This window comes from Urocampus carinirostris, chromosome 16, assembly GCF_059441175.1.
Source record: "Urocampus carinirostris isolate Australia breed hairy pipefish chromosome 16, RoL_Ucar_1.0, whole genome shotgun sequence".
Lineage (NCBI taxonomy): Eukaryota > Metazoa > Chordata > Actinopteri > Syngnathiformes > Syngnathidae > Urocampus > Urocampus carinirostris.
The window spans coordinates 6,762,596-6,779,545 of record NC_142364.1 but is presented as its reverse complement, the minus strand read 5'-3'; the positions used below and the strand labels follow the sequence as shown (position 1 = coordinate 6,779,545).

Here is a 16,950-nt window from a genome sequence, read left to right as displayed (position 1 = left end):
CTTGAAATCAATTTTGGAAGAATTTATCTAGTAATAAAAACACTGAATCATAACATCCATCCATCTATTATCTGCACTGCTTATCCTCAGTAGGGTCGCGGGGTGCTGGAGCCCATCCCAGTTATCTCCGGGCAGCGGGCAGGGGACACCCTGAACTGGTTGCCAGCCAGGCACAGGGACAGACAATTCACTCGCTCATTCACACTTAGGGACAATTTGGACCGGCCAATTAACCTGACATGCATGTTTTTGGAATGTGGGAGGAAACCGGAGTGCCCGGAGGAAACCCATGCAAGTACGGCGAGAACATGCAAACTCCATACAGGAGGTTCGATCTCAGAACTGTGCCGCACACGCGCTAACCACTGCGCCGCGGTGCGGCCCTGAATCATATCAGTGATTACTTATTTCCTAGAAAATCAGAATGACCCAAGAGTGATGAGCTATTTTCAGAACCGGTCCGCGGGCTATTCAGGTGTTCCTAGGGACACCATATTGGTGACCCCCCCCCCGAACTAAGAAAAATATTTAGAAAAAGGGATAGAAGCATTAAAGAAGAAATGGAAGGTTGGAAAAACAATGCCAAAAATAAAAAGGTGACTAATTGAATCGAAAGAAGGATGATGGAAAGTGGGAATAGCTCAACGAGGACAGAAGGTTGGAAAATGAAAGGATGGAAACGAAGACTGAAGAGAAATTTTTAGGCACTAAGATGGATGACATAAAAGGAGGATTCCTACATCTGAGGAAGGGGACAATAAAGTGACAGTAAATAAATATAACAGAAAAGGAGTTAGAACGTGAAGGAAGAAAAGCAAGCAGGTAGGAAGGAAAAAAGGCAATGCCAAATGGAAGTTAACCATAATGTAAGTTGGGATGAGATGGGGTAAAGGAAAAATTGGACAAACCTAAATGAAAGAATGGAAGTCACAAAAAAATATGGTAGACAGAAAACCATCAGAGGGACTACGATTCTTTTATAAACTACCAGGATTGTAAACAATCGAAGGTATGTTAAACGAAATCAGTCACTGACTGTCTAAACTATTAGTCAAAGAATCGGCTAATAATTCAATTTTTTTGTAAATTTAGTATCACGTCTAGTTAAATATGTGTTCAATCATGATAAACACCAGAAAAATAGGCATGATGAAAATACAGTTTTTATTTAATGTTAGTTGATCGGACTGTATAATGTAATGTATAATACATGTCATCAAAACCGTGTTGGCTTGAATGTTACTTGAATCTTACCTGTCTGATGTGCTCTTTAAACGTTCATGCGTCACCGAGCTACTGCCATGATACGCCAGGTTTGCTTTGCTAACTTTCCAAGTCGTTTTTTTAACCACTATATCGGCTAAAATGCTCCCAAATTTAAGACCTTTTTGGTATGCGCCGTTTCTGTGTGTTTATGTTAGCGCTCGAGACAGAGATGCTATTGTGCATGGGTGACACTCAGCAGAGATTGTATTCATGTAGAGTCCAGTGTTTCCTACTTTTGGAGCCGAGGCCCGCCTTTTTCCGACAAATCTCAAGACACACCATCCATCGAACATGTTTAAAAAGTTACGTTTTTTTTTCCCTAAAAGCTTAAATGATCCTGTTGCTGAATTGATGAAGGTTTTTAATATACAATTTGCGGTCACCATAGCTTGGGAGGTAATATGTTATTCTTTTTGGTTTATTTTTGCTAATATTTTTAGATTCACCTATATATATATATTTTTTTTAATGTTTTTTTTTTTTAGAAAATAAAATTTAAAAAAAAATTACTTGAAATGAGCACAAGATTTTTAAATAAAGTTTTCTTTACTACGTTGTAACTTGTTTAAAGTTAAAACAATTATTAGAATTGGAAAAATATGTGAAAGATCCTTCCTTTTTTTCGTAACAGAATCTTAGACGCTTCATCAAACAAAATAAGTTATTCAACATATTGTACTACAATAATTAGTACTGTATATAAAAATAAAAAAGGCGTTTTCTGCCACCTACTGATATGGATGAATGTTAGTTACTCAGCTGATCATTGGATGAAAGCAAAGATAATGACCAATGGCATGCCTTTGCAAAGATAAAATTGGGCAACTTCCTGCGGCATACTAGACAAGGTCTCCCGGCTTATTGTTTGAAAAACAGTGATGTAAACAATGACTATTTCTACTATCAATTTCTGTCAACGTCAACCAATAGTTGCAGCTCTAAATAGAAAGATAATAGAAAACCAAAAGATGGAACTGCGCAAATAAAAATTGTCCTCCCGTTCACCAGATTCCTCAAGCACCCAAACCCATTAATGTGTGATAAAAAGGCTCTCGTTGGCGTAGCTTGGACCTGCAGGACAACTCTGCGCCACACTAGGAGAGGAGACCCCGAGCCAGGGAGAAGGAGCGCTCCCCTTTCCTCCTTACCGTCCCCGTACCCCATACCCACCGGACAGTTGTCGGACCAGCGGGTCCGTCCCGCAGAGTCCCGGCTGCGGCCTGGCACCCTGCCCTTATGGGGCAGCAGCCGGGCAAGTTTGTCGGCGACCAGAGAAGACCCAGCCTTCCCGCCTTCATCAAGGGTGTCAAGAGGGAGTCCGCACGCCATGGGACACAGCCCTGCAACGTTTTCGCCGTGCACGGTAAGAGCCTCGTTTGTCTTCCCAGGGCCACGTAAGAAATCTCAAAGCGATGGGAAAGGTCTGATAATGATCTGAGGTCCCCTTGAAAATAATGATTTTCGACTTGATTCTCTAAATATCACAGTTTTTTTTCTATCTGTTTATTTTATGCTTTGTTGCACTTTTGTTTTGATATACAATCAACTAAAGGTAGGGGCTTTTCAGGGCCAATACGATACCGATTATTAGTGCTAAGAGGAGGCCGATAACCGATTTTTGGAGCAGATATTTATTTGCTGTGCTAGCTTTGAAAATTGGTGTAGGAAGTTGTTAATAATGCAAAAAGAAACAACGTTTATTATGAATTTAAATAGCTCTCTGAAACCCTTTACAGTAGATAAATTAGAACTTCAACACAACTAACATGACTAATCTTTCACTTAAACCGAAAACTAACAGTGCAGGAAATAAAATTAGGCTAAGGAGCAACTTGTACTTACCAACTTAAACAGCTTCCTGTTTTTTAACAATACTTAAATATGTCAAAACAACCAATATGATGTAAATGAACTTAAAACGAAAAGTGCGTCGAGACTTCAACAGAGCTCGCAAATTGAAAAATGAGGACACTCCTGTTTTAGCGCGAGATTGAAAAACTAATGTTATGGTAACAGCTAATCACTCAGCCTTCCACTTAAGCGTGCTTTTCAGCTCTCTCTCAATCACAAACACACACAATTGATTGACAAACTCATGTTATGATAAGAGCTAATATATCCGTTTCTACCTGAACAGGCTTCGTTTAAACAAGTTAACTGCACTTTTTATGCTATCTCTTTAACACACACACGCGTTTTTCTCTCACAGACTTTTAAAAATCTTGATATCATCAGCGCTCTTGAGTCACAGGCGCGTGGAGATTCAGGAGGTTAGCATAGCTGCCGCTGTTTACTCATCTCTATCGTTATTCTTCTAGCTTCAATGGCTCAGCCCGCGGTGCGTTTCCAATCAGACGGCGCCGGCTGGGTAGCGTTTGAGACTGATGGAAGGGGAGTGGGAGAGTAAGCTTGGCTGTATATGAGCCTAAATAACCCGCCCGTTAAAAAATAAAAACGCAGATACTCCATCCATCTATCCATCCATTATCTGCATCGTTTATCTTCAGTAGGGTCGCGGGGGCGCTGGATCCCATCCCAGCTATCTTCGGGCAGTGGGCAGGGGACACCCCGAACCGGTTGCAGGGCAGACAGAGACAGACAACTCACTTGCTCAGTCACACCTAGGGACAATTTGGACCTGCCAATTAACCCAACATGCATGTTTTTGGAAGGTGGGTGGAAACCGGAGTGCCCGGAGGAAACCCACGCAAACACAGGGAGAACATGCAAACTCCACACAGGAATGTTCGATCTCATGACCTCAGAACTGTGCCGCACACGCGCTAGCCACTGCACTGTCTTGCTGCCACAAAGCAGATACTCATCTCATTCGCTGCACCGCTTATCCTCAGTAGGGTCGCGGGGGTGCTGGAGCCCATCCCAGCAATCATCGGGCAGTGGGCAGGGGACATCCTGAACTGGTTGCCAGCCAATCGCAGGACACACGGGGACAGACAACTCGCTCGCTCAATCACACCTAGGGACAATTTGGACCGGCCAATCCACCTGAAATGCATGTCTTTGGAATGTGGGAGGAAACCGGAGTGCCCGGAGGAAACCCACGCAAGCACGGGGAGAACATACAAACTCCGCACAGTAAGGCCGGGAGCTGGATTTGAACCCACGCAGGAGGTTCCCACGACCTCAGAACTGTGCCGCACACGCGCTAACCACTGCGCCGCCGTGCTGCAAGCAGATACTCATTTCTGTCAAATTTCCAAATATCGGTGCCTATAAAAGGCCTGCCCCTTACATTCCACATCGTAACCGGAAAACATTTATAAAGGGGATCTGCTGTAATTGGGTGTAAAGCTGACCAAAACATTGGTCTTTATAAAATGTCAGATGTCGTTTGCTGTCATGTAGGGACAACACTAATCATCGTAAATTGCAACAATTCGAAATGTCCCATGTTTGTCCAGGCTTACTTTTTATCGCATGCTTGTCTTCGCTGCAAACTTGATCGGTTTACCAAAGATACTCCGTGAGGATGCAATACTTCACGTTTCCGCCACCTCTTGCATAACAAATTGGAGGTTGTTCGGGTTGTGGGACAGGGGGTGTCATGTGAATCCCAGTGCAAGAGGAGGGCAATGTCAATACATTGTCTGCCTTTGTCTTTCTTTTTTTCCCCTTTTTTTAATGTGCGTGTCTGTTAGCCGGGGGCGCACCACTTCTCCGTAGGCAGGTTGAGACCTCTCGTCCTGCGCAGGCATGCGAAGACCTGTCTTTTCGGTGCACTTAATAGTGTGACCAGCGTGTGGTTCAGATAGCTGAATGTACCATAAATGAGGAACATGTTATTGTCACATTGTTGGTCGGCATTAGCTCAGGAGGTAGAGTGCTCGTCTTGGGATCAAGAGATCAAGTAGGTTCGATTCCCGGCTCCTCCGTGTTATATGTCGAAGTGTCCCTGGGCAAGACACTGAATCCCTAATGCCCCCAATAAGCAGGTAGGCGCCTTGCATGGCTTACTCTCTATTGGTGTGTGTGTGAATGGGTAAGTGTGAAGCACATTGTAAAGCGCTTTGGGAGGTCTTCAGTGACTTGAAAAGCGCTATAGAAATGTGGTCTTTCTGCAAGGTGGCACCAAACCCGTGAATTTTAGAGAAGCAGTCAATTGATGTTGACATATAAAGTGTCAAATTGAAACACTCTAAAATCTTTGTGAAATTTGTTATGCAAATCATAAAATTGTTACTTCATTGGTACAAGACGGATCATATTTAATTTCTGTAACACTAAAATGTCACAAGGTGGCACCAAAGCCCTGGATTTTAGGGAAATAGTAAATCAAAAGGTGTTAAATTGAGACATCTTTATTCATGAACGAAAATCTTTGACATTTCTTAAATTATAAGTGTAATGAAACAAATAAATTGTTTCCTCATTGAGATTTTTGGTTTTAAGTTTTTTTTTCTCTTTTCACCTTTTTGCTTTTCAATTAAATTTAAATCTACATTAAATGAGTTTTATCGCCGAATTCTGATGGCAAAAAATATATTAGTCATTCCTAACCAATTAAAAAAATCTGCCAAAAGCCATTTTAGGTCATTGTTATTTATAAAGAATATTTTTCTTGCAACAAACGGAAAAATAAATACGCATAAATTGACCTGAAGTTTCTGCTGCTGTGGTAAGAATGAATTTGTTGGCAATTTGTCTTTAATAAAGGAGTTTTCTTTACTAACGATTATTTCTTTCGAAACGTTTTTTAATTGAATTTGACCTCCTAACGAAAATATTATCAATTTTTTTGTCATTTTGAGGATAAAATTACTATTGGCTGAGTCCTACCACCCACCCCCCTGATTTATTTAAGTAAAAGGTGGTGTCTGTTTTCCATTATTACATTGAAATTGGGGCGAATTAACTGTAAATGAGTCTTTTTATTTAAGAGGATAAGTAAATTAGAAAGGTAAATGAATGTTTTTTGATCGTTAGGTGGAATTCATTTTATTAATTTGACATTCATTATTCAAATGTTCACTGCATATGGGAGTTTCCATATAATTGTTTCCTGCAGGGGGAAGCATAGTATAATAGTAGTTGGTTAGTATATGGCTATGTATCCAGGCTATGGTCTTGCCGTGTGGAATTGACATGATCTCCTCATGCTTTTGTGGGGTTTTTCCTCCCTACATTCTCAAAATCATCGCCCACAGTTGGTGGCACATCCCATCAGTGACATAATTTGATTTGTGTGCCCGCCTGTGTTGTCCCCCCCCCACTCGACGGCAGCTGCACGCAAGTGTGTGTTTGCGGTAAGAGGATCTCTTTTAGTGTGCAACCGGCGCTTTCTTGGCTGGAACATCGTGGAATCTATAAAGTCTAGACACTAGATCCCCCCTCTATAATATCTGTACGGGTCTTGAAGACCGTACGTTGCAGAAACGCCTTCGCACCCTCGCAGCAGGCGCCTCCAAGTCATGCTTGTGCACGCCAGCTGTTGGGAAGTTGTGGGACCTTTTGCTTTGGGACAGAGGCCCGATTGGCAAATCATTGTCTAATGTTTACTTGTGGCAGGTGGTTTTCTGCAAAGCAGGAGAATCTAGGGCCTGGGTAACCCAAATGGTGCCCACAAGAGAGAATCAGCCCCCAAAAAAGTTTGTGGTATTGTTGGTACTGTAGGGCTGCAACCGACGTGTATTTTATAATTGAGAAATCATTTTTTGGGATTAAAAGGTTACCGTATTTTCCGCACTAAAAGGCGCACCTAAAAGCTTTGTCTTGCAACTAAGGCAAGCAGCCGCCGACTAGATTTTCCCCCGAAGGCGAAGTAGTCCGCGGTGTATGCTGGGATTTATATACCGGCGTTTCATTTCCTAACGAATGTGTAGGAAGTTTGATTTCCAACTGGCATGACAAATCATTGACATGATCACTGTCTTAAAATGCATGATGAATCCTCCTAGAATGATAATGGCTCTTTAACTCCACCCGGGGGAGTAAAAGCCCACATTAAACCCCAACCCCACATTTGCATATTACCCTATTTTTATTACAGTGTGTATTTTTTCGTATATTTCTATCTATCTATCTCTATACCTCTTCATCTCTCTAACTCTCTATCCCTATCTATCTCTATCTCTTTACCTAATCTGTCTCTCTATCTCTATCTATCCATCTATCTCTCTATAGTTATATCTATCTCTCTCTATAAATATCTATATCTATCTCTATATCAGATTCAGATTCAGATCTACTTTATTGTCATTCTAGTACACGTGTATACAGAACGAAATGTCGATGCATCTGACCCCCACAGTTTCCTTGAATGTACAGATATAAATAAAGTTGTATTGTATTTTGGCTACGTATAGTATTTTACCATAGTGCCGATAGTGCAAGAAGAGTAGCTAACCAGATGTGCAAAATGGGCAGTCAGGTTAACAAGTCAGGTACACAGTAACATTAACACTGTATCAATAACGCTGTAATTACAATAGTGCAGAGAGCAATGTGCAAGGAGTGGCAAGCTATAAAAAACTGCCAGTAGTGCAAAAAGTCAGATTAGCAGCCGTTTCGATTTAAGTTAACTATATGTTAGATTGACCATTTAACAGTCTAATGGCCAGGGGGACTAGACTATTGCGGAGCCTGGTGGTCCTGCACCGCACACTGCAGTACCTCTTCCCAGAGGCTAGCAGAGTGAACAGTCCATCTCTCTCTCTCTCTCTCTCTCTCTCTCTCTCTCTCTCTCTCTCTCTCCTCTCTCTCTCTCTCTCTCTCTCTCTCTCTCTCTCTCCTCTCTCTCTCTCTCTCTCTCTCTCTCTCTCTCTCTCTCTCTCTCTCTCTCTCTCTCTCTCTCTCTCTCTCTCTCTCTCTCTCTCTCTCTCTCTCTCTCTCTCTCTCTCTCTCTCTCTCTCTCTCTCTCTCTCTCTCTCTCTCTCTCTCTCTCTCTCTCTCTCTCTCTCTCTCTCTCTCTCTCTCTCTCTATCTCTCTATCTCTCTATCTCTCTATCTCTATCTATCTATCTCTCTATATCTATCTATCTCTATCTATCTATCTCTCTATATCTATCTAATGGTATAAAATATAAATGTAAAATATGTAGTAATCAAACCTAATATTAACATACTAATAACGTAGTAAAAACATCGTAATAACATATGTTATTTTACATCTGAGTATCAAACTGGTAGATCATCACACTAATTGGTAACAGAAAAGCGACTCTCCGTTTCAAGAAGGTTGGCGATCACTGATCTTAGCTATGTGGTTGGGACAAATTCTGAATTAATGGCTTTTTTCCCCAGCATTAATAAGCACACAGTGGCTTCACATCCCCCCCACCCAGACCTGTTGAAATTTGAAGAATTTAAAAATGTTTGCGACACTGAAACCACAGTCCATCGCCGACTGCTGGGCAACCAACAATTTGTTGGTGTTATATAACAAATATTTCCATATAACGGATTGGCTGTTGCAGTCATTGGTCGTCTGTTGCAATATATTTGCCACTGGTGATCATTAAGAAGATACACAGATGGGAGATGTTCACATTCTGAAATCTCAAGTATTTAACCTTAGTCCAAAGCGAGGGCGGTTTACTTACCGCAGAGGAAAATGTGGCCTTCTCGAAAGTAATCCTAACAATGGGGCTTAAAGTGTGGGCAAACAATGGCTTGTCGGTCTATTATCAACCATCAGGCTTTTTCACCCGGTCCACAGAATCAAAGGTTGTACTGGTGTCACTTTTGTCCCCATCCCTTTGTGGCCCCTTCCTCCATAGAAGTGTATTTGTCGAAAGACATGTACTGCCTTGTCTACTTTGAAATAATGTAAATGGCATTTTCTATATATTTTCTTTAATTGTGCATTTTTTTTATCTTGTATTTATCAAGATATCTATCAAATGTCCCCTTTTAATGTATATTATCAAATGTAATACTAAAAAGGGTTTAATATACTATTTTGTTTTAATTCTGAGTGACTTGAAATAAAAGTTCTGAAACACATTATTAATAAACAAATATGAAAGGAACAATAACATCTATATATAAATCTCTACATGTATATTTATTTAAAAATAGATACTAGTCCTCATGCCTGGTTGAGGTAGCAGATCAATATTCCATCTCAGGAGATTGAAAAAAAAAAAATAAAACTACTAATTTATTTCTCTCCTAGCCCGGCCGCTCTGTCAAATATCTTAATGCCGCCCACCACTCAAAAAGTGTGCCCTCCCTGGGATAAAGCAACTGTAACCTGTTGCTTCTAATCCCAAATTGAAAAACTCGATTGTCAGGAACCAGAACCGGATCAGGACCCAAACGCGTGACGTTCTCACACGAGCTTTTCATTTTACGGGAAATAGGGAGTCATGCACGTTAGGCATCGGTCTGGCGTGGAAAGACAGGAAGCCAGAGACCGGACAGGACGGGACAGACAGGATAGAAAATGAATCAGGATATCGAAAATAAACAGGAAAAATTAGACGGGAACGAAAACTGGACAAAATAATTAACAGGACAAAAATAGACTGAAACAAAACTGGAAACCGAAATTAAACGGGACAAAATAAATGGGAACGGTACCAGACATCGTCGTCCTGTTCTGTGGGAAATTATCCCATTTGTGTGCCTGTGCGGTTTAGCGTAAGCTATCTTGCATTTGGATTTACTTTTACCGGAGTTGCAACGGCACTGACCGCTGACTGCCGTGAGATTTTTCACAATGAAAGAAATGTGCTTTGGATCAAAAAAGGTTAAAAAAAACTACTAAACTACTAAACTAAAATTAGCTTGATGTATCTCACGCGAGGTCGTATTACCTCCCCAAAAGAGCTTTGTATTCATCAGAGCAGCTAACACACGCTTACGCAACGATAACAACATTCTTTTTGTGCGAGTAAACTTTTAAACCATAACAATTTTTTGACGGGCGTCAGCGTATAAGAGACGTGTTAATATGTGCTGGGCCTGCTTGTAGCGTGTTCACCTAGGAAACCAAAACAAACACGCTTGTTGTCACGCGCGGAAATGTTAAAATCAAGGGCACATTGATTAATACGGCCGGCCAATCATGGAGGACGTTATAATCACGATAATTGTGAATTAGATTAAAATTGTCATATAAAAGACGCAAGGATCTTTTTGTCCCCAAATTTATTTTTTCATTTATTGACAAAAGCTCCTCCAAAAAACCTCAAATGAATTACCGTAAATTCCGGACTATAAGCCGCTACTTTTTTCCCTAACTTTCAATCCTGCGGCTTATTCAGTGATGCGGCCAATTTATGTCATTTTTCCAATGGCCGCTAGCGGCGCTCGAGTGTTGCTACCATTAACTGCCCTGTCACAGCTATATTATTATTATTATTAAAGCTTTGAAAACTCTCTCGGTGTACCGTCTTTCTTTGTAAATATGTGTAACCATGTATAATATGTATTTGCAACTGTATATTTTTGTAATGTATTTATTTGTATTTATTTTAGACACTTATTCTGATATGTTTTGCACGAGTGAACGAAAAATGAGGGGCGGAACAAACGCGGGGTGCCGAATTTAAGTGGGGACCGCTAAAGGTGAGGGACAGACAAGGAAAGAAGAGGGGGTAAAAAGTTGGTTAAAGAAAAAGGAGTTGCGTGAGTAAATGTGTTCATCTGATACATTTTTCCCACCCTTACCTTTGGAAGTATACACTTTTTTTCCTTGGATTACTTTCAACTGGACCCGGACCCTGCAGGTCTGCATCAAACCTTAAGTACCGGTATAATTTTCCGTTCATTATGCCGGCTGTGATTTTTAGACTGTGGACTTTAATGAAGGACATTTAGTTTCAATCACGGGACTTGAAGTCGGGTTCCGGTTAATTTTGTGTTTGTGTTACATGTTTAAATGTGGGCGCATGCGGCTTATGTACAGGTGCGGCTTGTGTGTGTACAAAATCGGTTTTCCTCTTAAAATGTGGTGGGTGCGGCTTATAATTAGGTGCGCTCTATAGTCCGGAATTTACGTTAGTCGTATGTTAATGTATTATATCAATTTCAAATAAGCCTAATCTACACACACTTCACTAAAGATGTTCAGACGTAGCCTTGAAAAATAATGATGATTGTTTTACCACCTCGTTAAATGCTCGCGTATTTTGCGACATAGAATAAGAAGTTAAATATTAGTCTATTATATAAGCCAATAGTGTCCTTGGGGCCTTTTTGGAAGAATAAAATACAGTAATACAATACCTAAAATATAAATTGAAAAATCCCTTAAAGGTTAGATTGGCCACATTTTTGAGAACCTGACGATCAAGCTTTCCAGAACTTTTCCTACGTTTCTTGTTTTAATTTTTATTTTAAAACGGGGGGTATTTGCTGAAGCTGCATTCAGTGTCCTTTTAACACAAAGGATTTTCCCAAGAATACACAATGTTTAACATATTTAATAGCGTATTGACTTTGAAAACACAAAACCACAATAAAAAATTGATAAATCCTTCTCCTGAAAACTGTCTTGTTAGGATTAAAAAGGATAGGTAAACGAGGTGTACGTAACTTCTAAAATATACTTGCTGATGCCATCTTCTGGCTGAAATCCTTATTGCAGCTCCCTTTGTTGCTTATGCAAGGACAGACACTCCCCTACTTGTGACCATTCGACTTACGAAAAACGTAAACTAATTTTTTTTCAGGGTGTCGAAAAATATGGGATATTGCTGTTAGATTTTGTATTGAGTACAGAACATTAGAAATCCGGCTAGTTCCTGTGTAAACATACTACGTGTACTGTACCTCTAGCGCGCTAAGAGCTTTGAGGTTTTTATTGTTTAATATCTCGTGCATCCATTCAATATGGTTGATGTAAAGTGTAAAGAAGAGGCGAGCCATTTGTTTTGAAATGGAAGTGGAATAAGAAAGCTTGATGCGGTTGAGAAAATGTTCGGATTGCTTTTTTTTTCCTGCCACTTTTTACCACGGAGGAGGGCCTCTTGATGCGCATCTTCCAAAAGTAAGTTCAACTCAACTTTATTTAGGTTTATAGAGCATGTTATCTTATGAAATGTTTATTTTTTAGGACAAAACAATACAGGTTACTTATACAAGCCTTTAAACATACTTATATAAACCTTAAACATACAAAACATAGCATTGAAGTAACTTACAAACAAATTCAACTTACAAACACTCTCTTTCGTAAGTAGGGCAGCGTCTGTATGTGAAATTATTAGTTGCGCTCAGATAAACTCTTCCTTTTTCATCTTTTTTGGGGTTCAATTGGCCTGTGGACTCCATTTCTTTCTTTCGCCATTTTTATCCTACAATTAAAGTAAACCACGTCCACGCCTGTGAAATCAAACACTGCATTCTGTTGAATTTATTCATTTTTCTGCGGGCATATAAAAGATTCATTCGGATTGCTCCAATAAATGCAATATTCCGTTTCCAATCGGATTATTGCCAGCATGTCATCGTACCCTGTGGCGCCACAAGCCAGCATGTCAACGTACCTAGTGGCGCCACAACCGTCCTTGGCACGTGTTTAGAAAGAGTCCTCTGAGGAACCATTCCAGAGGAACCGCCCCGGCCTTGAAAAAGTGTCATGGAAATGCCATCACGGAACGATCGCACGTGGCCAGCTTCTTACTGGATACATCCCGTGCAACGGAAAAGGGGCTGAAATGCTCTCCACTCACCACAGGATAATCAATCTTTGGGAGTTGTTTATCAGTTATAAGTTTGGAAAGTTGAATTGAGTCCGATTATTGGAGGGGGATGTTCTAGGGCTTCAACAACGGATTGATGCAATACAGTAAAATTGATTATTAAAAGCAGGAAAATCTAGGCCCTGTGTAACCAACATGGTGCCTACAAGAGAGAATTAGCCAAAATAGAAAGTTGGTGGTACGTTGAGGGGTAAAACACCGTTTGCGTTACATACGCCAATGCAATTATGTTAGGGCTGCAACAATGAATCGATAAATACATTAAAATTGATCATTAAAAGCAGGAGAATCTAGGCCCTAGGAAACAACGTGGTGCCCACAAGAGAGAATCAATCAAAATCGAAAGTTTGTGGTATTGTTGGTGGTACGTTGAGGGGTAAAACACCGTTTGCGTTACATGCACCAATGCAATTATATTAGGGGCGGCAACAATGAATCGATAAAATACAGTAAAAGTCATTATTAAAAGCAGGAGAATCTAGGACCCTGGGTAACCAATGTGGTGCCCACAAGAGAGAATCAGACAAAATAGAAAGTTTGTGGTATTGTTGGTGTTACATTGAGCCGTAAAACACAGTTTGCGTTACATACGCAGTTATATTAGGGCTGCAACAACAAATCGCTAAAATCGATTTGAATCGATTATTAAATGTGTTGGCATCTAATGACCACATCGATGCGTCGTGTTGCGTGATGTATAAGCAATTAAACACGTTAAATCAATACAAATAAGAGCATTAAATTCTGTTGTAGGGTTGTAGTACTACTTTGATCTGGCAGATGACGCCATGAGACGCTTTACTGTCAAAGTTTTTTTTTTTTAATATATAAATAGTTTTGGTTCTACATTGCATCTTTACAAACAAAATTGGCAAAAATAATGAGGACATGCTTATCTTAACACAGGGGCCATGTTGTATATTATTTGCTCATTGGGCATGTTGATCATTTTCAAAGATTGAACCCAAAAAACTAATTTGTTTAAAAAGTGGGTCTGCATTTTTGATATTTTTTGGCGGATAAAATTTCATTTATTGCTTTCTTCGATTTTGTTGTATATGATACGTCTAAATGTAATATGATCTATCTTACACATTTGCAGGTGTATAGCATACATTAGTACGTTGTTTATTGTTAAGTTATTTGAAAAACACTTGGATTTTTTTATTGTTTTATATTATTGATCATTCTGTTTTTTGTATACTGTCCAAAACTTCACTATTTGAATATAGGAGGAAATTAAAAACTGTTTTCAAAATCCGATTCATCGAGAGAATATTTTACCGATTCATCCATGTTGTGTTTTTACATAATGTTTTTTTACAGGATGCTCTAGCGTGGCTCGTAGCTCTTGTTTTTGTTAGCCAATCTTAAAAATATGTCAACACAGCCTAGAGTTTTCCTGTGATTCATTAGCTCGCTGCGCCAGAGGTGTGTTTGTTAAGCAATAACAATAAATGCCGAAGTGGGGGAGTCTCTCCCTCTCTCACATCTGGTGCACACTTTTATTCCTTTCGCCGAAATATTCGACCTCTTAATAGATGGTATTGTATATGTGTCTTCTTTACCCTACACTCATTGTTCTACTGAAAACACGCAAACACAAGTCTGGCCAACATCTGTAAGGCTTGCGTCCGACCTTTTGATTGGAGCTGTTTTTTTTTTTGCTATTTACGCAACTTTTTTTTTTTAATGCTGATTCCTGATTGTCTTGCGTGGCCCACCCGCCTCCTTTCCACTCCATATGGTTTGCACATTTCGCCGAGAGAAAAAAAACAGTGGCTGTCGGTGCTGCTTATTAACATCCGTGCAGCTTGTTTGCAGTCATACAAAGCAAAGGACCCTATGTAAACGTTCTTAGTTCTGTATCTGGATGATCAGGCAGTTGTAGGGACGCAGTGAAATGAATATTTGTGGCCAAAAACGAAAATGTGAAACACTTGATCCAAAAACAAATGAAACTGAAAAATAAGTCACTGAATGGATTAACCCCTTACTGTAGTTTTGGTCTCTTTTGAAAGGTAACACACTGACATTTTGTCTCAAACTGAAATAATAACTGAAAGTACTATTAATGTTGAGTAATCTAAGTTGGAACCCACGGAAAAAGAAGCTTTTTATTCTCACTTGATTTTTTTTTTTGCACAAACATGCCTGCAAAAGAGTGTAGCATGGGCATCTTAGCTGGAAAACAGGTCAGGCAATAGCTTGAAGCCTTACCTGGTCCCAGCTCAAATTTGATCACAATGTGAAAAACTAAACATTGTATTTTATAGATTTTTTGAACGATCTGTCATTTCCAAAATTGGCCATTTTTTGACCATCACTTTGCAGCCTTCAAACCTTTGCAACCTCGTATTTTACTTTGACCATTTTTAGACATTTTGAAAGAGTCGTAAACGTTTGACTTCTCTTTCCAGAAGTCAGTGATTGTGCATTGTGATAATCGTGTGTAAAATGGATCCCAGGTTGCAATTACTCACGCTTTATTTTTGGCTCTGATTTGAAAACAGCCCGAAAAATTGCATAGTATTGCGTTGGGAAATATATTAGGGCTGCAACAACTGATCGACAAAATAGATTAAAATCGATGATTAGAAGCGTTGGCGACTGATTTGATCATCGATTCGTTGTATCACGTGATTTATAAGCCACAACGTATGTTAAATCAATGCAAATAAGGGTGCAAACTAGAGGTAGATCTTGGTCCTGGGTTAAAATGTCAATCATTAAGTCTCTCCCTGCATTTTCTTTTTCCCCCTTCGTGGAGGATATACACAGCATTCACTTACTTTTGCTCAAATGATTATTAAGATAAAGAAAATGCTTACCAAACTATCAGTTTATTTCGAAATCACTAAATCCAAAGAAATTTTCCTCTTCGGTGTAAAAGTCGCACGGCTTACTCCTTCCAGCTACCTATATACTCACGACTCGGGTCGGGTCAGGCAAAAATTTTTAGGCCCGATCTTAACCTCTGGTGCACACTAATCTGTTGCGATGCTGGGAGATGTAGTAGCCCTTTGGTCCTGCAGAGAGCGCCAAGACGCTGTTCATTAAAAATTATTTTACGTTTTTTCAAATTGTAAATATTGAACATTACATCATTACATAAAAAGTTGGCATGAACGTTTCAACTTTGTAGTGTTATGTCTCACATAATCAACATGTTTACGAATTAAAACAATTTAACAGTAAGTCCAGGTTGCAATTAATGTTAAAGCATCACAAACTTTTGAAAAATGAAAAACAAGCTGTGTTGTGCACAAACTGGCCCCCAAGTGAAAGTCAGCTTTGAACGGCTCGCCTTACAGCAACTTAGTGAAAATGCACTTAGTCGTTTTTGAAACCAATAAATTCTGTCCCGAAAATTTTGTGGATTGTCACTTTGGATTGGATACATCACGGCTATTGGTCGCCAACCTTTTTGAACCCTGAGCGTTTTATTTTACGGAATATCACAAAATGCTACCAGTTTAAAATACATTTCTAAAATAGCAATTTATGTTAATATTATGTTGCTCAAAGTTATAATTATGTTACCACCAGGTTGTAATTATTAGAAGTAGGGTTATTATAAGCAGTGAACCACTAAAATTGATCATGCCAATTTAAAATAAAATTTCTTAGAAATTCACTACGACGCCTCGCTGGTGAGCTTTTTTCAGAACCAATCTGGGAGCTACTCAAGTGTTCTTAGGGGGATACCTGATGGAGTCCGATTTCGCTTCTTCTCTGCTCTTTGGTCTTGATCCCAGGACTCAGCATTCCTGGAATAGAGAGCGGGGAAAAAGCAACTTTGCTCCAATAGAAGTCAAATTGTATAATTCGATTGAATACGACTTGATTACAACCTTCAACGCGCTCTAGGCTAGTTTGTTTGTTCTTTGGCCCTTCCATCGTGGCCTTCAAGGAAATGAGCGCCGTTCCTGATGAATCACCTGGTTCTTGTCGCCCCGATTAAAAAGAACTTTCAAAAAGCCCGTCTGGTTCCAACTAGCCTAGTTTCATCCGG

The 16,950-nt window shown here is 39.8% G+C and overlaps 1 protein-coding gene across 1 annotated transcript in view; it reads left to right on the top strand.

Moving 5' to 3' along the window:
- abl1 (ABL proto-oncogene 1, non-receptor tyrosine kinase) overlaps window positions 1-16,950 on the top strand; it is a 56,813-nt gene that overhangs the window by 3,721 nt on the left and 36,142 nt on the right. The window contains exon 2 of the mRNA XM_088355575.1: window positions 2,275-2,629. Coding sequence (XP_088211701.1) covers window positions 2,503-2,629 — 127 coding nt within the window. The 5' untranslated portion in view covers window positions 2,275-2,502. The remainder of the gene's footprint in view (window positions 1-2,274; window positions 2,630-16,950) is intronic.